Source organism: Protopterus annectens, chromosome 11.part0 (genome assembly GCF_019279795.1).
Source record: "Protopterus annectens isolate FY-2018-M chromosome 11.part0, PAN1.0, whole genome shotgun sequence".
NCBI classification, from domain to species: domain Eukaryota; kingdom Metazoa; phylum Chordata; order Ceratodontiformes; family Protopteridae; genus Protopterus; species Protopterus annectens.
In genome coordinates, this window is record NC_056745.1 from 305,975,082 (window position 1) to 306,001,304 (window position 26,223).

At 37.6% G+C, this 26,223-nt stretch overlaps 1 protein-coding gene across 2 annotated transcripts in view; it reads left to right on the forward strand.

Moving 5' to 3' along the window:
• Positions 1 to 26,223, forward strand: part of LOC122815359 (solute carrier organic anion transporter family member 1A2-like) — a 420,483-nt gene that overhangs the window by 356,273 nt on the left and 37,987 nt on the right. For both annotated transcript variants that reach the window (XM_044087813.1, XM_044087814.1), the window contains one exon: positions 5,803 to 5,920. In XM_044087813.1, the coding sequence (XP_043943748.1) occupies positions 5,803 to 5,920 (118 nt within the window). The remainder of the gene's footprint in view (positions 1 to 5,802; positions 5,921 to 26,223) is intronic.

Sequence of the window (26,223 nt, forward strand, 5' to 3'; positions counted from 1 at the left end):
TTTTTTTATATCATTGTTTATAAACTGTGAAATGCAAAGATGTTTCAGTTTATTAACATGATTTGGTGATTCTTTCTAATTTTTGTGGCCTGTTCTTCATCTGCGTGTTTGTCTGTGTCTGTGTATGTGTATGATTTTTTTTTTTAGATTTCAGATTTGTATTTATTCATATGTTTATTTGTATGTTTTTAATGGATCATTAGAGTTTTCCTGCTTTGGAGTTGAGCAAAAGGAAGATTTATTTAAGGCTTACAGAGAATCACTGAATCACTGTATGTGACTATATGGGTTTTAATGTATTAATTTATTTTTTCAGTTCTACTTCTCAGATGTCAAGGCAAATATAGATGTCTTTTGGTTGACCAAGTTTGCTGATGACTGCAAGTTAGGAATAGTCATTGACTCCCCAAGCAATGTTGATATCCTATAGAAAGTACTGATACAGACTAATGATTGTCAGAACCATGGCCTCAAATTAAATGTGAAGTTCATAAGTGCATAATACCCTTTGGGAAATGAAACACCCCTGCAAATTACAACACTGGTAGCACTCCCTTAAGAGTGGACCAAGGGACGAAAGATCTGGGTACTCAGATAGGAAATCCTTCTGTGTGGCTCAGCTTATAAGTACGGGCATGGCATCTAGACCTAAGGATGTCATAGTACCACTGTACTCAACCCTCATCAGACCAATAATAGAGTACAATGCACCCTTTGGCATGTACCTCACTAGGTACATGCAACAGCTGGAGCGTCCTCAGAGGTTTCTCACCAAAAAATATATGGTATAACCAACATACATGTCATATGTAGACCAATTAAAAGCCCTGTATTCAGTTTCCTACTGATTACTGAGGGAATATTTATGCCTGGCCTACTAGGCAGCCTCTGACCCAGCCCTCAAGAAAATGTTGCATAGTTGCAAAACTCGCTGCATGAGGGTTACCCACTCCAAGAATCTAAACCTGGTCTCTGACATGAATAGAGCATGCTGGAGAAACGGACATGTGTCAAAGACATTGTCCCTCCTCTGGAATAAGCTTCCTATTCACGTGACGCAGAACCCTTCCCTGATCATCTTCAAGCACAATCTGGACAAATGGATGGGAAAGCAAAAATTCACTCCTGGGGTGGTGCCAATGTTCCTTATGTACAGAGGTAGTCTGTAAAAACTGTCAAAACCCCACTGGCTGATGCTTGTTATCTTTCCTCTCTGGAAAGAAAGTTGGGTAAAATCTTGGTAAAACTGGCTAGACTTGTAAGGGGTCTTGACCTGTTAGCTAGTATTGAACCTATGAACTTATAATGAGTAATGGGATAGAATACTACTTCCTTTCCAAGTCTGATAATGCTTTTTTTTCTCAGTTTTTTTTTATTATATATTTATATTGAAATTTTATTAACATGCACACACAACCTACGTATGCATTTAGTGGAGTTATGTTTTCATTTTATATTAACAATAATGGCTGTATTACTTGATGGTAGTTTTCTATTGAGGTTATGCTTTATTGAATAATTTTGGAAACTGTAATGCAGGTACAAGTTTTTGTTTTAACTGTTGTAATTAGGTCCATTTACTAGATATTATCTTCAGAGAATAAAACTGATAATGATGCAGAGAAAGTATCCATAAAAATCTCTTGCACTTTAGGTGAGATAATAAAATGTCCATGTATTTAGGGGGGTCAGCTAGTTCTAGTTCCTGTGCTAGAATTGTCTATGTGTGTGTGTAGAGAGAAAATAATACTTTCCATCATGAGCACACTTAAAATATAACTTGAAAACATAGTAAAAAAAATCATCAACCACACATATGGTTAAAAACTGAAATATAGTTTGCTAGAGGGCTTCAGCCCCCACTTCCCCTGCTACTCAAATATGTAAACTTCGAGATCACACAAAGTGGTAAAAATGTCAGGCTTCCTTACCCCATTGTTTAGTAGTCTCTGACTAAGACATACCATAAGCCATAACATGCCCCTCCATCAAATGAAATGCAATAAAAAATTACCAATTCCATGTAGACAGAGTGAAGAAATTACCAAATATATATTTATATATCTATATCTATATATGCTGATCAACTACAAGCTGAATTCCTTCAAATTGCATCAGATGCCATAACTGTGCCAGTTACAATCAGATCAATAACTGAATCAACTAGTCCCCCTATTTGGAAAATTGCCCATGTAATCCCCCTGCACAAAGTTGGTAGTTCCACTGACATATTCAGTTATAGACATATAACAATACTCTCTCCTTTAGCCAAAATCTTGGAATGTTGCATTCACAAGCAACTTATGCAATGATTCACTAACAATAGACTCCTATCCCAATCTCAGCATGGTTTCAGACCAGCCCACAGCACAACTACTGCATTACTAACATTTACAAATAGCATCAATCTTTACAGAAATAATGGGAAATTATCATCTGCACTCTTCCTAGACCTGTCAAAGGCCTTTGACATGGTTAACCACTCAAATTGTCACACTCTTTACAAAACCTGCCCTTAGACAATCACTCTATTGCCTGGTTTCAAAACTACCTAGAGGGAAGACAACAGGCAGTTCAGTGGCAGAAAAGCTTATCCTCTCTACTACCAGTATCCATAGGGGTCCCACAAGGTTCTCTTCTGGTCCTGTTGCTTTTGTCCATTTTCATCAATGATCTGAATACTGCTAGTCCTGATGCCAAAATCATTCAATATGCAGACAATTCTACACTTATCTGCTCTGCTTCCTCATTCTCTGAACTACAAACAATTACTCAGACCACTTTTACTTCAATTGAAAACTGGCTCATTAACAACTGCCTAATATTAAATCCTAAAAAAACAAAGTTGTTATTAATGACCCCCACCCATAACATCAAACCACTTCCAACCTTTAGTATCATTTCCACCAATGGCACATTAATTGCCACTGACTCTCTTACTAAACTGCTGGGAGTGGAAATCCATAACAACCTAAAAGTTGACTTGCATGTAAATCAGATAATTAAAAATACACATAAGAAACTGGGTCGCCTTTACAGGAATCGATTTTTCCTATCCCATAATGCCAAAGCTACCATTGCTCACTCTCTTCTTTCAACACTATTATATGCATCCCCCATCCTAACTAACTTATCCAAGTCTGACCTAAACAAACTTTCTGCATGCTATAATAGGATTGTAAGATTTGCACTGGATCAGCAAATCAAATCCATCACTGTCTTTCTTTCAGAAAGCTCAACTGGCTGGAATTTCCCCACCTCCTCCGCTACAATCAACTTGTATTCGCTCATAAAATACTAACGTAACCAGACAGGGTACCATCATTAAAAAACATAATTATGTCTCAAACCACCTCAAGACCTCTCTGATCAAGTAACAAACTCCAACTTAAGGCTCCCAATGTAAATAGCTGTTTTTCCCTTATTTTATACTCATGTTGCTAAATTATTAAATGCTCTCCCATCAGCCTTAACTATTAAATCCCCACATACAGCTTTCAAAAAACATGTTAAGTCACTTAATGGATCACTGGACCTGCCTCTGCTCATCCCCTGGTTGAGCCTGCTTCCCCCTCATTTACCCTGCTAATAACATTGTTTAATTACCTTCAACTACCCTACTATTGATACTAAGCGTTGCCATGTTAATTAGCTAGGAAATGTACCTAATGACTCTTTATGTATCCTGATATATCCTAATATGGCATATAATGTATAATAAACCTTAACTAACTGCTATTTCATGTAAAACTGTATCTCAATATATGTTATTATTTCAATGTATGTAATTATTTCATGTATAGCTGCATCTCAATATTTATTCAATGTCTGTAATGTTTTCATTTATAGCTACATTTCATAGCATGTTTACTATGTTCAGATCTTGTATTATGCCTAACTGGAGCTTTTCTCCCTGCTGAAAATAGACATGTATCCAGTCAGACTATCCCGGTTAACAAATGTAAAATAAAAAAATATATATATATATATATATATATATATATATATATATATATATATATATATATATCTTCTTCTTCTTTCAGCTTTTCCCGGTTAGGGGTCACCACAGCAGATCACCGTCCGCTCATGATTGGCAGTGGAGTTTTACAGTGTGGAGTTGCCAGCCTGGCACCCAACCTTCCACAGAAGGCACACACATGCACACACTCACACCTAGGGCCAATTTTAGTGTGCCCAATCCACCTACAGCATGTCTTTGGGATGTGGGAGGAAACCGGAGCACCCAGACAAAACCCATGCGACCACAGGGAGGACATGCAGACTCCGCACAGAAGGCACCCCAGCCGAGGATCGAACTGGAGAACCTCTTGCTGTGAGGTGGCAACACTAACCGCTGCACCACCGTAGCTGCCCATAGGTTATTTATATATATATATATATATATATATATATATATATATGTATATATGTATATATATATATATATATATATATGTATATATATACATATATATATATATATATATATATATATATATATATATATATATATATAAATATAACCAGTTCACTGGCACCCATTTCACTGAGACCAAATCACTTAAAGCTTATTTCACCTAAAACTCATTTTACTGAAAAGTAGTACTCTAAGGCAAGTCAAAGTATATGTCCTTTTCCCCACTGTAGTGTGAGTAGTGTGATCCTGGTGTTAGTATATATAGTTGGTGGGGTGGGGGGCACAGCCACCCACATTGGAGTGTGTTGGGGGCATAGCCCCCCCACCTAGTTCGGTTTTACCAAATAATGTAATACAAAGCCAGACAAGAGAAAATCAAATTAAGTGGGAAGCTATGTCTCCCACAACCCCCAATGAGGGGGGTGATGTGCCTCCTCACACCCTCTAACTATATATACCAACACCAGGATCATGCTACAGTGGAGAAAAGGACATATACCTTTGACTTGCCTTATAGTACTACTTGTCAGTGAAATGAGTTTTTGGTGAAATGAACTTTCAGTGAAATGAACTTTAGGTGATTTGGTCTCTGTGAAATGGGTTTCAGTGAAATGGTCTCTCAGTGAAGTGATACAAATCCATATATATATATATATATATATATATATATATATATATATATATATATATGGGTTCACTACGAAATTTCAAAATTCCAAAATCTCAAGTTTCAGAATATTGAGTTCAGAATCTCAAGATCTTTGAATCTCGAAAATTGTGACCCCCCCCCAAAACACCACCCAATACATTAAAACGTGTATGCAGGGGGGAAAGCCCCTCTGCACCCCCTCATGGGGGGCCCACCCCCCACAACTTAAATATAACAACTCTGAGATTGCACTACAGTGAGGACAAGGGAAATCTCTTGGTCCGCGCTGTATGCCGATCTCCGTTCATGATTTCAAAGTTTTGAAACTTCGAACATATGATCTTCAATGATATGAAATTCAAAGTTTTGAGCTTCGAAATTCTGAACGGAACCATATATATATATATATGTGTATATATATATATATATATATATATATATTTATATATAAATATATATATATATATTTATATATAAATATGTAGATAGGTAATATATATATATATATATATATATATATATATATATATATATATATATACACAGAGAGAGACACGTAACTGTTATGCTAGTATCACACAAAAGAAAAAGTGTTTTGAAAGAGCAAAAAAAAATGTAATGGATGCGACTTTTAGTCACACTGCTTTTATCATTAGTGTAACAGACAACATTGCATAAAAATTAATAATGTTTACATTTTTTTACATTAACAGTTATTTTGTTTCTGTAATAGGTGGAATCCCTTCTCCAATGTATTTTGGAGCATTGATTGATACTACATGTATGAAATGGGGAACCAGAACATGTGGAGGTCGTGGGGCATGTAGGATGTATGATACTTCATCATTAAGGTAATGTCTTATTTTCTGCACTTCAATTAATTACACACTATGATACTTATATTTTCTTTTTCCTGATCTAAACATATTATTTTTCTAATACCTCTCCTCTACAAAATGAATATTTGAGCATTTAAGTCATATTTTGCTTCCCTAACTTTTACACTTACAAGGTGCATTAAACACATTTTCTTCACTTTTATATACTTACTATTAGTGAAAATCCAGTTCTAGTACAGGGAAGACTATTTGAGTTTCAGATGGAAAAAGAAATGGATATGACCAATGTAACGCTTGAAACTGTAGCTGTATGCTTAAGGACATAGTCTACAGAATGTGAGATACGTTTCTCTTTTTCGAATGTATACCAAATGACAAGTTATGCACATTGTAAGGCATTAAAATGATATGTTCATATCTTTTATTTATTTATTCTGCGACACCCAGGACCACAGGAAAGCTAAAAGTCTTTCCCAGTAAGCAATGGGCAGAAGGTAGATAACCAGTGTTAGATACAACCCTGGTCCATTGCAGGATGCATACACACGCACATGTACTTGTTAGCAATTTATAGGATCGCTTCATGGTGCATCTTTGTGATGTGGGTAAAAATTGAAGCAACTGTCAAAAGCTCATGCAGACAAAATAATGATATACAGGTCCTGCACATAAAGACCCCATTGAGAACTAAACTGAAGAACCAAGATCTATATGTTAACAGCACTATCTACTGCATTACTACCCCAGTAGTAATTTTGAAATGGCACATGTCACTGCCAGGCCTTTTTTTAAGCTGATAGATGTACCCTTGTTGTTTTAATCATTATGATATAACTTGAATGTGCCTTTGATGTCATTATACAGCCAGCCTCACAGAGGTTTAGTCCACAGGAACGAGATAAGAACTGCAACTGTGATTTTATATACAGATATAATGCACATATTTGGAAAATAATATTTTAAATACAGGAACAAAATGGTGGTTTTAAATATTAAATGTAGCAACTCTGTTTAGAGTTTACAAGATTAGTGCCATCTCTAACATTCTGTTAAGTAAAGCCCACCCATCTCACTTTAAACAGGTTAAAACTGGACAAATCTTTTCACATCCCATGTCAGTGTAATTCTACTGTTGGATAGCACATGCAGACATGGTCTTTCCCTTCCCTTTGTTCCAACCGTTTTCCTCTCCCCTTCCCTCCTTTCAGTTTGCTTCGCTGTCTCTGTATAAAGCTTGTTTTTATTTCCAGATATTTCCATTTCTTACCGGCACTCTGTATTTATGCCTAATGGCATTATCCTGTTAGTAAGTTATCAAGAAGTTGCTAACTCCCTCTGTTATACTGGTGTTTAGCTATCACAGTTCTTACAGATAATGCATTCCTAACAGTGTGCCTTTTCAAGGTAACCTTCATGTTAGTGCATGTTAATGTGTGTACCTAAATCAAATGTCTCTTTAATACAGATAAGTTACAAGTGCCTTTTCTACTATTCTTTTGCTGCAATTATTTATATTTCAGTGTTTGAGTTTGAATTTAATCTATATGTTGCCTCATGTTGTGATTAATTTGTACATTTCTTTTGTAAAATGTTTTGTATCCTTGTAAACATTGCTTTTAAGTAAGTTGTATCCTTTTAATAATTTTAATCTGTCAAAATGCTGACCATTGTTCTGTTTACTTTTTGTCTCATTCTATTCCTTTATGTTCTTGTGGTTGCTCATTCACCATGGTTATAACTGTAAATGATCAGTTGTGATTAGTGTACTTCCTTGACAAATAAACATAAATAAATAAATAAATGAATAAATAAATAAATAAAATAAAATAATATATACTGGATATTTTATGTTTATAAACAAAGTTATACAAAAAATGAATTCATTATGATATAGAGATAGTGATGCATAATGAGAAAAGTGAATGGTTGTAAACTGTCATTAGCCAAGGCAGGCTAAAGAATGCTATCTGTACTCTAACGTATTCTTCTAATAATGTGATAAAGAATAATATTTCAGTTGACTGCTTGGATTATGGGTCTACTACTAGTACTCACAACATACTTTTTAATACCACTTGCTCAAAAAGGCAAGTGCTCTAACTCCCACTAACTCAATCTTACTAAAACTCCAACCTCCCTTCCTAAACCTAAAATACCCTATTCCTCCATAATCCTAAACATCAATACCCCTGCAAAAACCGAAATTCCCCATTCACTGACTGACTCTAAACTTACTTCATGCTCCCTAAACTTAAAACTTCTGCTCCCTAACCCTAAAACTCCTTTCCCCCTCCTTAACCCTAAAACTGGCTTCCAGCTTTCTAACTCTATAATTCCTCTCCCACTCCTTTCCTATGGCTGCCAAGTGTACTTGACTTAAATAAAGTGGGTAAAGTTCATCAGATGCTTGTTTGAGTTCTTATCCTAGTTAGAGAACAAGTGAGAGCCTATGCAGGCTACAAGATGCCTGATTTTCAGATGGTGATTTTTGAGTGGTTGGGCCTTGAACTTTTGTAGTTGAAACCTGGATCATTTCTGAAATATGGAGCCAGCTCTGTTAGAGTAGAGTGACTATGACTGAGGTTTAAAAAAGTCACTGAGACATCTGCTGGAGCTGCATAATGAGGAAGGGGGGGGGCAGTCTGGGTGAAAACAATACCACAATGCTCTTGGAGAAGGGGTAGTGATGCAGGGAGAGAAACCCTAGACCATGTCCTTGGTTCTCAAACCCACATTCATGTGGTAGCCCTTCCCATGCATGCATGAGAACAAACATTTTCATTAAATTTTAATCAATGCATTTACAAGATATATCAAATGTCTAATGTACAACAAAATATAAACAGTAAACAATGTACAACATCCACAACAGGATATAACTAATGAACAACCATTAATATTTCTTTAATACCTTTATAAGTTTTTGCAATGACAATAATCTATGTGTATGATTTGTGGTTCTGTTATATAATGTTTGTAATTCCATATTGCATACACTTCTAGCTAAACAGATGCATTCAGTAAAAGGAGAAATACTCTTACTTTTTCAATTTGTTGTAATAACTTTTCTAGCTATAGCCAAAATTTACCATAAGAGGTAAAATTAAGGAATCTGATATGGTACAATTATCCAACCACAATGCTTTAGCAAAAGACAACAAACATTTGAGTGGGAATGGAATACAGGTCCCTGCTATGAAATAGGTTGCATATCCTCTACCTAAGGGAGTGGGTAGCGCCAAACTAGGTAACAACCTCACTGATTGTTATGATGCTGTGGAAGACACAAGCCACTACTCTTTCCACATGGATGGCAGTAAATCTGTATGGCTGTTGCCTTCTTGTTATGGATATGCAGTATGAGGCAAACAATTAGCCCAAGTCTGATTGGGAGTGGTTTGATGATCAGCGGGCATAGAGTTAAAAATCACTGAACTGTGAAAACAAAACCTGGTCTCACTTTAGTAGGCTGAATACTTTAACTAGCTGGACTGATTTCAGAAGATTTGCAAATAGGACTTAGGTTTCCTTTTCTAAAAAGGAGACAAACCTCCCTTCTTAGAAATCTAAGTAATTTTTAAAATATTAATTACCTTGCAGGTCATTCAAGTATTACAGTGAACTTTACCATTCAATAATATGGTGAAAGTTGCCAAATTGTTTGCAAATTTTATTCCCACTGAAAAGCCAGTTCATGTAATTTGCTATTTTACTTTTTTTTTGTGGCATGTTGCTAAAATATAAGTCAAATCCTTTAAAAAGTGACCATATACAACAAGTTGGGCTGGATATATTGCATGAAGGTTTTGAAGGTGAATATACCCATGGTGATCTGGGTTCAACTTGTTGCCCTGGAGCTAGAGAAACTGCCTGAGGAAGGAGGAACTGGCCAAAGCTGGCATGCCTATACAAGACAGAAGGTGTGTTTAAGTACCAATCAGAAATTTCATCTGGGGTAGGCCATGATTTCAGTTACTGCAGGTGAGACTTAGAGAGCAGGTGCCACCAAATAGTGCACAACTGAACATTGTGGTTGTACCAAAACAGGCATCCACACTAGATTTAGCATAGCAGCACTGTAACTTTTACTCAACAAGGGGATAGTATTAGGACTATTAAAAAAAAATCTCCCACTACCAACCGTATGATGGCAATGACCCCTGAAGTCTTCCTCCAGCTTCTGGAGTCCTAGTCCTTGAATGCTGAGGGAAAGAGGGAAATAGCTCCTTACTGTATGCAGGCAACTTATCAGTCACGTATTTTGACTACTCTCAGGCCCAGTTAAAAAAAAACTGCAGAAGGAACTTGCGCGAATTACCTACTGAAGCATGAATTGAGCATCGACTTCACTGAAACTAAATCCATGATCTTTGACATCCAGAAAATGCTCAAAATGCTAGCAATTGCATGGCCTTTTATTGGTTCTACTAGAATTTTTGTTGAGAATGCCCAAGCGTTTGAATACTTTGGTGTCTGGCTAGACACCACCTGTTGTTTCCCCTAAATGTAGAAGAGTGCAAATCAAGATGTCTTCGCTAGTGAAGATGCGGTATCAGTATGTAGGAACCAGTGAAGATACAGCTGCACTAGGTAAAGAGCTACTTATCCTTTCTCATGAGGTTTGAAAGTTTGATACGTCTGTCACCAGGGAAACTACCTGCCTAATGCACAAGAACTCCAAATGTTATTAAACAAAACAAGGGAATTAATGCTACAATCTAAAAGAATGCTTCACAACATGATGGTGTCTAAGACAAACCGGCTACTAATAGTCCCACAAATAGCAGAGTTGCTCACTGGCAACATGATATACAAACTGCTGACTTTTGGATGCCACTAGAGTTTGGAAATATACCTAAAATGTACACTTTCACATCTTTTCACTCATCTTCTCAGCCTCATTTCCTTCTGATGATGTTCACACTTTTGCTCAACAGTAGCAGCACTGCCTTAAACAAAAATGGATCCAAATTTTATACTCATATACTATCCAATATCTATACTCTGTCTTTTTGTAGAAAACTTGTATCATCAGTAGCAGCACCTAGAGTCTGGAGCACAACATATCTGTGCATCTACAGTGAATACTGTAGCTTTTTCACAGCTATCTTCACTTACTGTTTCATCTTCCATGTTTTACTAGCTTTACCATTTGTTAAACTTTTAGTGATTTTTCATAGCTGGTTGCAGTCTCAAAACTATCTTGCAGTTGTCTCAGTGGATACCCCTTGGGATTTTATTAGAATTTTATCAAATGTACATGTATGTTCGCATGTTTGAAATTTGTTTATATGTATGCTCATTTTTTTCTTTAAATAGCTTGTGCCTGAGAATGGGCCTCTTTTCTTCAGTATAAGAACTTTCTCAACAAAAAAATATAAAAATAAACTACCTTCAGTCAAGGAATTTTCTCAGAAACTTCTACAAATACATTTTCTCCACTCAAATTATCTGCTAAATAAAAATTATAAAAATTATCTCCAGTACAATAACCTGCTCAACAAAATGTATAAAATCAATTGTTTCCACTCCAAAAGCCGGCTAAAACAAACATGAATACTATTAGTAATAATGAAAAAGGAAAAGCCCTGCTTGCTGAGTGATGGAACAAACACAAAAGTCCAATGTAAAAGAAAAAAATGTTCCAAACACTAAAACCAAGGAGAAGCCAAAATCCAATAAAAATCCAAGTAAGAATCCAAATAAAGTTCCACAGAAACCTTTTTTGCATAGGTAAGTGCTTTTGCAACCTCTCCTGGTTGCTTCCTCAGACCAAAACAAACATGCTTAAAAACAATCCCCTTTTTATAATACACATCACACAAGACTCACCAATCCCCGTGGAGAATACAAGACTCCAATGCTTTCCAGATTCAAAGAGATACACACTCTTTTAAATCAGATAAAAACATATATGTAGAAAATGCATATAAAAATACATGTAGAAATACATATAAAAACACATAAAAAGTGTGTATAAAAAATATATAAAAATGTGTGTAAAAAGCCTAAAAGCACTGTAAAGCATGCTTGCATGTCCTATTTGAAACATAACCCTAGTTCCAGAGCACAGCAGGTTGCTTCATACTACTTTCTTCCTAAGTTTCCTGTTCTTCAGAACAGGTTTAAGGGATATATAATCATTCAGCCCCGGTGATTTATGTGCAGCCAGTGTCAAAATCCATCTAAGTTCTATCTGTTCAGTTCTATTACTTAAATCCCCACCTCTCATATTTTCTACTAAATTGTCTATAATGGAGAAATTAAAATAATGGTTCTCCCCCTGCTGCAACATATACTTGGCTATTGCACTATGTTCCTGCCCTCTCCTAAAACAGTAAAAGTGATCCCGTATCCGTTCTCTGAGGCGTCTGTTGATTTTCCCAACATAGAATGCGTCACAGCATACACAGTGGGCTAAATATATCACATCCTTAGATTGACAGTCCCCCATGGCACTGAATTTATATGATTTCCATGTTATGGGGTATACAAATAATCTGTTGGTTTCAATGTACTGACAGAATGCACACTTGTTGCATCTCACTGTCCCATAGGTCACCCGAGGGGGATGTTCCATCCTTTCTTTATAGCAGAGCATTCGTTTGAGTGATTTACTGTTTTTATATGTAAACTTCGGCCTATCACCTACTATCTTACTGACCTGATCATCTGTACCTAGAATATGCCAATTCCTATATAGTATATTCTTAATCAGATGTGTATCTGTCGAATGTGTCATGTTATAGCTCAAAATGTGTGTGCCACCTATCCTTTTCTCAGAGGTCAGATTATCTCTAGCCGGACTGGAGAAGTATGGTTTCCCTATATTGTCTCTCTGACTTTTGGCTGTTTGACAAGCCTCCTCTATCTCTTTTTTGGGGTAACCTCTCACTGCAAACTCATCCCTCAAAGTTGCCAAACTGGTCTCAAAATCCTGGTTCCTGGCATGTAACCTGGACATGCGCACAGCCTGATTCTTAACAACATTCTTAAAGATCTGGGGTGGATGCATACTTGTATGGTGAACATAACATTCCTTCCTATGCAGGCTAGTGTATATCTTTTCAGTTGTTGTTTCCCTTATTACTTTAATATCCATGAAGTCAATGCTAGTCCTAGAACTATTAACAGTAAAGTTCAAAAATTCCGTACTATTATTCAGATGTTCAATAAACTCATGTAACCTTTCTTCAGTGTCACCCCACAGAAGAAACAAATCATTCACTAAACGCCGGAAAAATAATATATTCCTACTGAAATCGTTATTCATCATGAAGCATTGTTCCCACTGTGCCATTACTATGTTTGCATAACTGTTAGCTGTTGGGGTCCCCATGGCCACCCCTGATGTTTGCAAAAAATACCTTGTTTCGGCAAATTGAGAATTGCTATTTAGAGCATGGTATACTTGAATGTCTGTATAAATATTTTATTATTGACACACCTGTTATTCCCAGTTTTAATGGACTTCCTAAGGTCCATAAGAATAAACTGAGACCACCATTCAGACCCATCGTTTCAGGATCTGGATGGATTAATGAGCCAGCATCTGTTTATCTGGAAAAGCAATTGAGACCTATGATGTCTAAACATTGTTCAGTATTGAGAGATTCTGAGCATTTTTTAAAAGATTTTTATGCCTTTCTAAGCAGCTACAAGGCAACTGGGAAAGAACTTTTGGTTACCTTGGATGTAGTATCCCTTTTCACCAGCATTCCCAATAAGGTAGGAATATGCTATGTAAGGGAGTTCTTGATGAAAGATGCCACAATAGCTGTAGAAAAGATTGATTTAATTTGTTTCCTACTTGAATTAATTTTAGAATTTAATGTTTTCACATATGTTGCAGCAGGGGGAGAACCATTATTTTAATTTCTCCATTTTATTTATTTGTTTTTTTATTTAACATTTGTTGACCAGTAATGTCTGACTAGGTTCCACAGATCCTGTTTTCACTGGAGGCCTGGGGAGCAATGCTCCAGAAGCATGTCTTTAGAATGTGGGAGAAAACCGGAGTACCCGGAGGAAACCCACGCGAATGCAGGGAGAACATGCAAACTCCACACAGAAGGCACCCCAGCCAAGAATCGAACCGGAGAACCTCTTGCTGTGAGGTGACAGCATTAACCGCTGCACCACTGCGCCGCCCAATTTATAACTTATCTATTATTGTCTATAATTTGTCCATTATAGACAATTTAGTAGAAAATATGAGAGGTGGGGATTTAAGTAATAGAACTGAACAGAAAGAACTTAGATGGATTTTGACACTGTCTGCACATAAATCTCCGGGGCTGAATGATTATATATCCCTTAAACCTGTTCTAAAGAACAGGAAACTTAGGAAGAAAGTAGTATGAAGCAAACTGCTGTGCTCTGGAACTAGGGTTATGTTTTAAATAGGACATGCAAGCATGCTTTACAGTGCTTTTAGGCTTTTTACACACATTTTTATATATTTTTATACACACTTTTTATGTGTTTTTTATATGTATTTCTACATGTATTTTTATATGCATTTTCTACATGTATGTTTTTATCTGATTTAAAAGAGTGTGTATCTTTTTGAATCTGGAAAGCATTGGAGTCTTGTATTCTCCATGGGGATTGGTGGGTCATGTGTGATGTGTATTATAAAAAGGGGATTGTTTTTAAGCTTGTTTGTTTTGGTCTGAGGAAGCAACCAGGAGAGGTTGCAAAAGTGCTTACCTATGCAATAAAGGTTTCTGTGGAACTTTATTTGGATTCTTACTTGGATTTTTATTGGATTTTGGCTTCTCCTTGGTTTTAGTGTTTGGAACATTTTTTCTTTTACAATGAATACTATTAGGCCAACAATAGCACGAGCCAGTCACTTTTATTAAGTGACTGCCTCAATATCCATCAAATATAGCTACATTACTGACTATATACACCTTGGATGTCTAATTGCAATCAAATAAAATAATAATAATTGCAATAATGTATGCTTCTTTACTTATTTATATCAGTTCTACCAAGCTAAATCAATGATTGTTTAAATGTGACCAAATAAACAGAGGCCATCAACCTTAATCTACAGACTACCTCTGTACCAACCAGATAATAGTCACTTAAGAGACTTCTTCTTTTTTTGGCTTTTCCCGGTTAGGGGTCACCACAGCGGATCACCTGTCCGCTCATGATTGGCAGTGGAGTTTTACAGTGTCAGGTTGCCAGCCCAGCACCCAACCTTCCACAGAAGGCATACACACACATGCACTCACACCTTGGGCCAATTTAGAGTGCCCATTCCACCTACAGCATGTCTTTGGGATGTGAGAGGAAACCGGAGCACCTGGAGGAAACCCACGCGACCACAGGGAGGACATGCAGACTCCACACAGAAGGCACCCCAGCCAAGGATCGGACCAGGGAACCTCTTGCTGTGAGGCAACAATGCTAAACGCTGCACCACCGTGGCTGCCCAATAGCCACTTAAGAGACTGTGATCAAATAAATTAATAAATAAATGCATAATGACCACTGTAATGTATTTCAGCTTGTTTCTGTCATACAAACAGTATAAAGCACTGCAAACCTCACCTGAATACATGACTGAGTGCATGCACAGAGACAGAACATACACACACACACATATATACAAACACACTCATATACAGATGGTCAACAGTTACAGCCACTTATTGACTGACTATGCACATCTCATGAAAATGTAATAGCCACTAAGTGTATTTCAGCTCAGAGATAGCAGGTGCAAACACACACACACACACACACACACACACACACACACACACACACACACACACACACACACACACACACATATGCAAATGCATATATGTGCACTGTACATATCTCAGATGTTTTTAGTGTAATAAAATAAATGAATGAATAAGTCATTTCCATAGTTGCAGTCAGATGTGTATATATACACACACACACACACACACACACACACACACACACACACACACACACACACACACACACATTGTGTATACCTCAGATGTTTTCCTGTGATCAAATAAATGAATGAATAAATAATTTCCATAGTCGCTCTCCAACATACACACACACATACACACATGCATGCATGTGCACATGCAGACACACATACTCTTGCACATATGGCCACCAGTTTTGGCCACTTACTGTGCACACCTCGGATGTCTGATTATAATCTAAAGAATGAATGAGGCATGTCCACTTAATGTATTTCAGCTCATTCCTGTGAGACAGATGTACGTGGCACACACACGCACACTCAACACACACACATACACACACACACACACACACACACACACACGCACACACACGCAAACACACGCACACACATGCACACGCACGTACACACACACACACACACACACACATATACAGTCTGTGTGCACATTAGATATTTTACTGTGATTGAATGAATAAATGAATGAATGAATAAAATAAGTAAATAATGGCTACTGTTATTGTCAGACACTCATAGACCTACACACATAGACAGACACAAACACACACACTCATAAATATTATCTGTACAGAAGAAAATATAATATATTCTCTCTGTCTGATTGCCTGGCAGTGGCACTGTTGAACAAAACACAAATAAATCTTCAGCATAAGCAAACAGATCTCAAAATATACTGGAGTATGTATTAGTTAATGATTATATATTAAAAGGCACACATTCCATGCCTGGACTGTTAGATTCCATCCACAAACGTTCTTCAAGTTCATTCAGACTGCATCACGCCCCAATCACCTGTGGTATCCTGAACAAATGGGAAACAGCTGATCTCAACTTAGTCAGTCTAACCAGTTCACAGAAAAATATCATTTCTGTCCCTCCTTCCAGAAATGGCAGGTATAATAACCTTATTTTCTATCAGAAATAAACCCAGACAAATAATCCATTTTTTTTTAATATAGATACCTGAATTCTGTGGAGCTGCAGATACATAGAACTTATAGTCCTGAGAACAGGAAAGTGAATCACTTTCAAGCAAAAAATAAAAAAAATCTTCAAAAAAATTGTTAAATTTGTTTCACTGCTATTTAAAATGAAATCTCTTAGGAATTGCAGTGACACAGGCTGGTCAGTCTGCCTGCATCCCTGGTTGCTCAAGTCACAACTATAACATTGGGTGGGAGTTGAGGGAAGAAAAAAGTAGACAAGGAATAGCGCTTGTCTGTCTCACTTAAACAGTAGGAATATTCTTGCTGTAGCAGCTATATGGCACAGGTGTTATAGTCTTTAAGAATGAATGATGTGTATGGGTTCCTGGGCAGCACACAAAAATCCTCCTTGTCTAACTGGCTGGACTCTTGTATCAGCTACACAGCACTTACCATCCTATCATCATAGGAAACTTAGTTGCTGACATGATGGAAGACTAGAGATCATCACGACAGACAAAGACTGGGAAACTGACAAATAAATAAACAAGATAGTATGTATCAGCATTTAGATCTAATGATCAAAATGACATTCACAAAGTGCCATTTCATCAAATAAAATTTGTTCACACTGCACCTCATCTACCAGCTCTATATCTCAAGGATAACATTCTTGACTGGGATCCAGGCATCCTGGGACTTACTGATGACCTGGGAAGTGGAGGAACCACAGATGGATAGTAGCATTGATTGATACCAGTTTGCTAGTTGTACAGCGAGCAGGATGAAAATGTTTCAGTCTGCTGCAGTGCCAGCACCTTTTAATTCTATTGTTATACTGCAGCCAGCAAAAGGGCCAGGAATAAGCGCTAAAACACTTCAGCTTTCCTCTTCTATAAAATCTGGTAACCATTTAAGATTTTGGGACCTGATAAATGAGATGCCTTTCTCAGAATATTCCCTTTTCCCTGAAGTATTGCAATCTCTGATTTGGTATATAGAAGTTTGAGGGGTGTGGAGAGTTGTCCCCACATGGGGCTTGCCGCCCAGCAAAAACAAGTTCAAAGGAGATGAGTGATTTTCAAGATTCAACTTTCCTCCTGTGTTTTTGATCTTTTTTTTGGCTTGTTTACACTCGACATTTCGAGTTCTCTCACAACTTAAAAACTATAGTTTTCAGCATATGATATTCTTTCAGCAGCAAATGTAATAGCTGTTCTGAAAAGAATAATATTGATCATTGTCATAAAGATCCATTGCTGTGTGTACAGAATTTTTTTTGTAAAATCGATATAGAATGGACTTACTTTCATAAATAATATCAATACTCCAGACATCTTTCCTCCAAATGTTTCAACTAGCTGCATTTTTTAGAATCACTGCCATTGTGATACTTCTTTGATAAGTGGAGAACAAGCAGTCAGTTCCAAATCAACCCACCAGACATAACAAGAAAGGAAGATGAGATACTACAAGAATCATAGGGATCTGAATCTGCCAGGAGTAGACTGAGAGATTCTGAGCTCCACAGTACAGACAGAGCAGGAACTAACAGAGGTCTTGAAATGTGAGTTCAGTCAACAGATGCAGTATAGAATTCTGGACGTGGTCCTAACCAAAGCAGAGATGGCCATGGATACACAAGTTAAGGCACACTGAGTGGTTTAGAACAATGGAGAGGAGTAAAAGTAAAAAGGCAATGGTGTGTGATTTTAGAAGAGTAAATTATGCTGCGCCAGGGGAAGTAGTCAAGAATGAGTTTGGAGGTTGGGAGCAAACTGAGGTAGTAAACAAGTTATGAGAATAGGTCAGGGATGGAGAACTTAGGGTTATCAACAAGGGTGTGAAGAAGAGGCAAAAGACAAAAACATCAGAAGACTGATGTCTCTATATGGAAATATGAGGCCAACAATTAAGGATAAATAACTTGTTAGAGGTAATAAGGAGGAGAGGGAGGCACCATATAAGTAGAACTATTGAGTTGGAAAGAGGAGAGCAGAAGGGTCAACAAGGGAAGTAATGGTTATTTTATGCACACAGCAGAAAGAAGGAGAGGGGCATAACTGGCCATGCTGAGCAAAGATGGGAAAGAGATCACAGAAGACTGGGAAAAGCAGAGGGACTGAAATAATAAATTACTATTGTTTTCAAAAAGGAAAACAAGTGTAGAGTGTTGCAGTATGGGGGAAGCAGGGCAGAATGATGAACAGTAGACAGATACCAAGACAGAGAGACAGGAGATTCAAAAGAAACTGGCTGATCCTAGTAAGGAAAATGTACAAGGAACAGATGGGCTGCCTCCCAGAGTCCTCAGACCCAGTTTGGTGGCAGCCCCTGATGGAAATCTTCAGCAGGCCACTTGCTATTGTAGAAGTGCCAGAGGACTGGTAGACATAAATTGTAATACCCGTCTACATTAGTGGGAGCAGAAAAACATGCAGGGAACTACAAGCATGTTAGCTTAATAGGAGTTGTAGGGAATGTAATAAGAGAAGGTTGGTAACCGTTCTAGAGGACAGAAATCTCCCAGATGGCAAAAGGTATGGGTTCACAGACAGAAGGAGCTGTCAGCCAAACCTGATCCAATTTTATAATTTGGTTATAGGTGAATTTGATGGGGAGTGGTAGTAAAAGTATCCACCTGGACTTTGACATGGTCCCACACAGGAGGCTGACAGGAAAAACTAGAGGGGTTGGGAGATAGGGCAATGCATGGTTGAATGGTAAGGCACTGCAGACTGCTGTGAGTGACAAGTTCAGGAATTAAGAAAAGAATTAGGGATATACCACAGCGGTCTTTCCTGGATGAAAGTATTATTTAGTGTATTTGTCTCAAGAATATTAAAGAAATTAGAGAACAGCGTCAAACTTCTGCTGATGACACACAGATAGGTGCTGCAGTGGAGGATAGGGAAAGACTGAACAGGTGGAAGAAAAATTAGTATTGAGGTTCAGTGCATATATATAAACAGTACTGCACAAAGTCCACAGAAACCCTGGTGTGAAGTATCAGTTGGGTGGAGTGGAACTGATGGCAGTAAAACCAGAAAACTGAAGTTGTTAAACACAAATGGAGTGGATCACAAGAAGCCAAGTGAGTGGGCATTTGTAACAACAAACAGAATGGTGGGGTGAAACCTCAGGGGGTACATTCCAGAATCAAAGAGGTAATACCTTCACTGTACAGGAACTTGGTAAGCTCAGTAAAGGTGCATATCACCAGAGGTTAGAGGAGTTAGAGCTCTTCTCACCTGGGAGCTGAGGAGATAGGGGGACATGATAATGATGCACAAGATCAAGCCAGGGAGATGTGAAGGGGTCATTCTGAACAGGAAGGACAAAGGGTGCAGGAGGGTTTTCAGGCAGCAGATTGTAGGAACGAACTACTCACTGGATTTTTGCAAGTACTTTTTTAACAGAAAAAAAAAACTATGGACACATGGAATGGACTTATGGAATGGATGTCACAGACAATACCACTGCTTCATCACTAATACCCGGCTAACAAAAATACCCTGTTTATTTTATAAAATAACCACCCATCTATGTACTCTACTCCAAAAGACCTAAAAGAAGTGCTCATTTTTATTTCTTGCTGGTCCATAACATGTTTGATTGCAACAAACATCATAGTCATACCTCTCAACTGCACAGATTCTGCTGGGCATTCCTGACTTTGCCTCATATTTTGCCCAGTCCCTTGTAAAATATATGATTTTCTGCTAAACTGAAAAGGATTACAGTCAATAATTCCAGGCATTAGAGGTTTGTACTTCTTATTGTTCAGAAAATGCGTGTGGATGCAAAACTTGTCGTTCTGTTAACTTTTTATGTGAACTAAAGTAATATTTAAAATTGTCCCTGATTTTTGGTCTTTGTGCACCCATTAGTTTTGGCTTTGTTGAGAAATCTTGAGGAAAGAAATTAAGATATAGGCTCACAACCCCCAATAAACAGATTATGCACAACAGTGGTGTTATACTTCTAGCATTTAAAATTAAACAATAATCACATATGTCCCTTTTTGTCTGAATTGAGTGTTTCAGATTTATTTTTCCCAAGGTCACATCTTCTTACTTTTACCAGGAAGTCTGCCTTCCGGATATCATTCTATCACTGCTACCTGCAGCACAGAATGTTTATTCCTGTATAGTACCCCTGCCCCTCTCCTGTTTCTGGCACATAATGCCATCTGGGAATAACAAATGTGGTATCATCAGTTGTTTTATTCCCTTCTACATTCCTCATCTCCACCACCTGGATATTTTTGCAGCCCCTTTCAGAAGTGGATCTAGAAATGTGTAAGGGAACCCTTTTTTTTGGAGATGGCCTTGATAAGAAATTGGGGCATACTTATATAGTACATCCTGAGGATGTGGCGCTTGGTTATGTCTTGCAGTGTGTCATGCCTATGAGGAAGTATGGCATGCTTTAGCAGTCCATTATGGAATGTATGCTGATAGGTTGTACAGGGCATCAGTAAGTAGAGAAACAAGCTGTGATCCACCTTTCTAGTCCATTAATTCTGTATGAAATAATTACATCTCATTTGTCATGTATCAGAACACAAAAACACAGACAGTTTTATTTATATGACGATACTGGCGTGGGGTAGGGTGACATTTCTGGTTGCTTTAGTTAGCCTTTTCATGTCTTTCCGTCTCCTTTGTCTCCATTTGCTTATAAATGCTTTATATCAAGAGACAGACCAAAAAAAAAAAAAAAAAACTTGAGCACATATGATATGAACACAATGCTGTACCAGCTGTGTAGAAATATGGTATCTGCCCTAGATATCAATTTTTAGGAGGCATTATATTTTTAAAAAAATAGCTTACAAACTGTTAATTAAGCAAATATGACCATTTAAGAGACAACTTGTAATCTGTCCATTAAACCGACGTGTTTTGTTTTTTCAAAGATAAATTACTTTAAAAAAAAAAAAAAACAGATAGTATGACAGTTTATAAGATATCTATAAGCAATTGCAGCTGTGATCACTTTAATGACAATCTGCAAGCTGTCAAAGCTTTTACTTTTTGCTTATTTTTGAAAGATTGGTAGAGGAAGTTCTAAATGGGTGTTCCACCCAGAGCAATGAATTATCTTGCTACAGCTGTCTCAGAAAAAATAAATCAGTACTGTGCTTGTACAAAAACAAAATATAAGAAAATGCCACACAACATTCATAAAGAAAGCAAAACAAATTATAATCACTACACTTGAACAGAGTACCTCTCATTAACTTAGTTTTATTTCTGTTAGTGTATTTTGACATCTGATAAACTGTCCTTCAGTTAAACATGTATATTTTCCTAATGCCAGGGCTTAACTTGAAATGGACATCATTTCCTGTGAAAAAAATAGCTGATACACATTAGGCTGTGATATTACATATCATCAAGTCTGAGAGATCTGAGCCTTGGATGAAGTACTCTATCTTTTTTAATGAGTCAGAAGATTGTTTAATATGGGTTGGTGAATGACATGTCTGAAAAGTAACAAACCAGGACTGTCTTTGCTGAAGAAGGACACTTAGAATTTTGTTTACTGTCTTTTTCTTACAACTGACTTAAAATTAGGGGAACTGGAACTGGAAGACATGCATACAGGAAAGAGTTGTTGGTTCCAGCCTTTTAAAAAGACAGTGGTTATCTTCGCTATTGTGGGGCAAACTGCAGCAAAAGAGAGGAGACTGATTTTGCTAGTTAAAAAGAAGAAAATATACTTTGGAATATCTGTTTTTTAAGATTATTAGAAAGGGTTTCTCTGTTAAATTTCAGTCTCCAAGTGTGGAATATTTTCCTGCTGATTGTGTGCAATAGTGCTTATATGGCCTGGGATGTAAAGCACCCAAAGAGGTCAGTCCCTCTGAAGACCCCTTTTCTCAAGTTTCAGGCATAGTCTGTAGAGTGGCAAGGAGTGAATGACCAGTGTGATCTCTATGACTGAGGCACCATCTACCATAATGAGCAATATTCTAGGAATCATCACAATATTTGTATGGATGCTGAGAATGCCAAAGGCTACATTGATGACCTAGGGTGTACAATGTCATTTTGTCAGAACACTTTGGCAATAATGTAATTAGTTCACGTTAGAAGCTATGAATTTATCTACTTGTGAAAATAAGTTATCTCAAACTTTACTTATCTCCTTTATAAACTTAATGTTCTAGGTTTCAGTCAAGCTAAGAAATAAAACAGCTATTATGCACCAGGTTGGATTTGTATTAAAATATAATTTATTACAGTATTAAAAAGAAATTATTAATGTACTGTGCTTGAGTATGTATCAATAAAAAAGCTGCGCAGCAGTAACAAGTCAGAAAGGTAGCTAAGTTAAGCATGTAATATAACAGTTGTAAGTCTAAACAAAAAGAAAACATTCCTGTGTCCAGAAGTCATTTGTTAGTAATGTCTGCTTGTTTAAGGGTCTTTGGACCTTGATGACCACTGAAAAAATAGTGCTGCGTTTTGTATCCCCTCTCTGGGAAATCCAGATAACTGAAGATAATTCCTTGCATATCAACATAGGCTCCTCTGTATGGAAAAGTCCAGTTCAGTTGCAAACAGACTTGGTTGAATACCTTTCTGGCAAACTTTCCTTTCCTCATCCATAGTGGATGTGGTTTGGCCCAGAATTAACAAGATGCGATATTACAATCTTTGGTTCTTTTTCAGCATGCACAGTACTACAGCAGTCTATCGCAAAGCTCTTTCAGAGTCTGTCAGTAGCTGTTAGTGGGCAGATCAGAAGTCCAAGTATGAATGTTCAAGTATCAGAAAATTTTCAGAATGAATGAATTGGATATCTAGGTGACTGAATTAGTTTCCATGCAGCATATATGTCTTCTAAAAACAGGAGGGAAGGCTGTAGAATGGCTTTGTTCTATATATGCAGTGTAAAGTCTCCAAGCTGTGGATACATGACTCGATTCTTGGGTCAGCATTTTTTATAACAGCTTGTTTTTCTCTTCCCAGTTTTTTGACTAAAATATGAACTGTGAGAGAAGAGGGAATATTGACTTTGCACACATTAAGCTTTCTTTCACATTCTGTGATTTTTATCATCCTTTCTGACCTCTTGACACTTTAATGTCCCAGAACAGGATATTGTCCAGTTAACATGTGTGGCTTTGAAGTCTGTTCTCTTTGAGTAATGCCAGTAGGGGCAGTATTCCTCATGTTGAGCTAAAAGCAGCATACATAATGTAGATGTCCAGAAGATGAGAGATGAAACTATATGTCGTTTACTGAAAATGGATACCTAGAGAGGATATAATCCAGAAACCCACCAGCTGGGAAAATACATTTTTTAAACAGTATGGCTTCATGTCCTCTGATTATCAATATTTTATTACATGTTGACACATGAAATCAAGAAAATAGCAAGGTTAATATAGAACAACACATGAAGGCAGAATTAATAAAAGTAATTAATCCACAGGTATTATGGCAACATGCAAGCAATATTTAAGAGTATATGTAGTGGCATTAACAATAGCAAATAGAGTAATAAAATAATGCTAATATCTATGACTGTCAATATTAATATACATTTTATATATATATATATATATATAAAATAAATACAATCCCATCTCTTTACCACATTCTACCTAATAAACTCCTTCTGCACTTGCTTTTAGTCCTTTTTAATTTAATTGCATTTCTTAAACTGTGTTTGGTCTAATATTGCTACATACTCAAGTGTGCTAGCTTGCACTGCATGTGAATTGTTTTTACTGCTGTTTTAGCTACTTTTTTGTAAAAAAAAAATTGTGTAAGCCTGTTTCCTACCTTTCCTGTAACTAGTGTAGTCCAGATACAGATTTGCTGTATCCAGGACTGTATGTAAGCTTCTGAGCCCCCCAAGCCTTTCTGTGTTGGAGGGAAGCCTTCTAGCTTATCAGTGGAAGTGGTAAGCACTAGCTAACCCATCTACCACATAAGGAGTGGTTCTGGCCCAGAAATTGTAGTTATTGGCCATTTGGGCAATCTTTTCCATCTCTCTCAACTTTATGATTTGAAAGCCTGCATTTGCACTTGTTTCTATCCTGTAACTCGTCTACCGCAGATACAGATTCTTAGTTTTAGCACTTAAATTTGCTTATTCGTGCTCAGCACTTGTTCAGAACTTGTAAGCACTAAATAAGCTACTAATTACTATAGCACTCAACCTTCCTCATTTCCTAGAGGAAAACAGTTTTTGTACTTACGTTTCTCACTTGCTTAGAGCAAAACAGCCCTTGTACTCACTTTCCTCACTTATCTAGAGGAAAATATTTTTTTATTCAGACATGTCCAAGTGTCAGATCCCAGTGTTCTCTCCTGTCTATGTGATGAATCTGGGCATCATGAGGCAATGTAGAAATTGCCTCATGTACACAGACATCCCTCTCCTCCTACCACCCAACACTACAACCTGTGAGAGATGTACTTATCTAGCCAAACTGGAGGTAAAGCTCTCTCCAGCCAAGACTGAACTTGACAGTCAAGAGGAGAAAGTAAACATTTGCACCACACCACACTCATCACATAGTCTCACTAAATCTATACCACCAAAATCCACACATAGCAACACAAAAACATTTGTGGAGGCTCTCAATAATAATCTGTCTAAGCAGCAGAGACCTCCAAAGCAGAAATGCAAGCAACCTCCATCCCCCAACACATCCCAAATGACACATAGCCCACAGAGTCAGTGTGCCACTCAACCACAGCCAGTAAGGCAAAACAACGTACCCAACACACTAGTCATAGGTGACTCTACAGTCAGGCACACTGATGTCCCACTCACCAGGCTAAACAAGGAGAAGGTTACTGTCAGCTGCCTGTCGAGTGCCAGGATCCGCCACATAACCCACGCACTCAGGTCACTCCACAACAAGTACAAATATGACTCTGTCATTGTCCATATTGGTGTAAATGACCTGAGACGTACCTCCCTGGACTACATGAAAAGAGACATGGAAGAGCTCTCCGATCTTGTAGCCCAGGCAGGTATGACTCTAGCCCTGAGTAGCATTCTGCCATCACCTAGAATGATACCGCAGTACAAGGACAAAATGATTGACTACAAATGGCTAAGCTTCTGGTGTCATTCTAAGGGGATCCAGTATCTGTCTGCTTAGGATGACATGGTCAACAGACCACGATGCTTTGCCAGAGATGGCCTGCACCTGTCACCACTGGGATTCCAGATACTGGCTAAGGCTCTAGCCAGCCCTATAGTGCCTTTTTTAGGCAAGGTTCAAATGACAAATTCACCACCGTAACAGGAGCAGGCAAGCAAAAACTGAGGGTAATGCTACTCAATGCTAGAAGTCTAAATCTCAAAATGCACTCACTCGAGGCACTCCTTAAAATGGAGAACATCGATATCTGTGCAGTGACTGAGACCTGGTTCAAGGCTCCAGAGAACACCCCTGC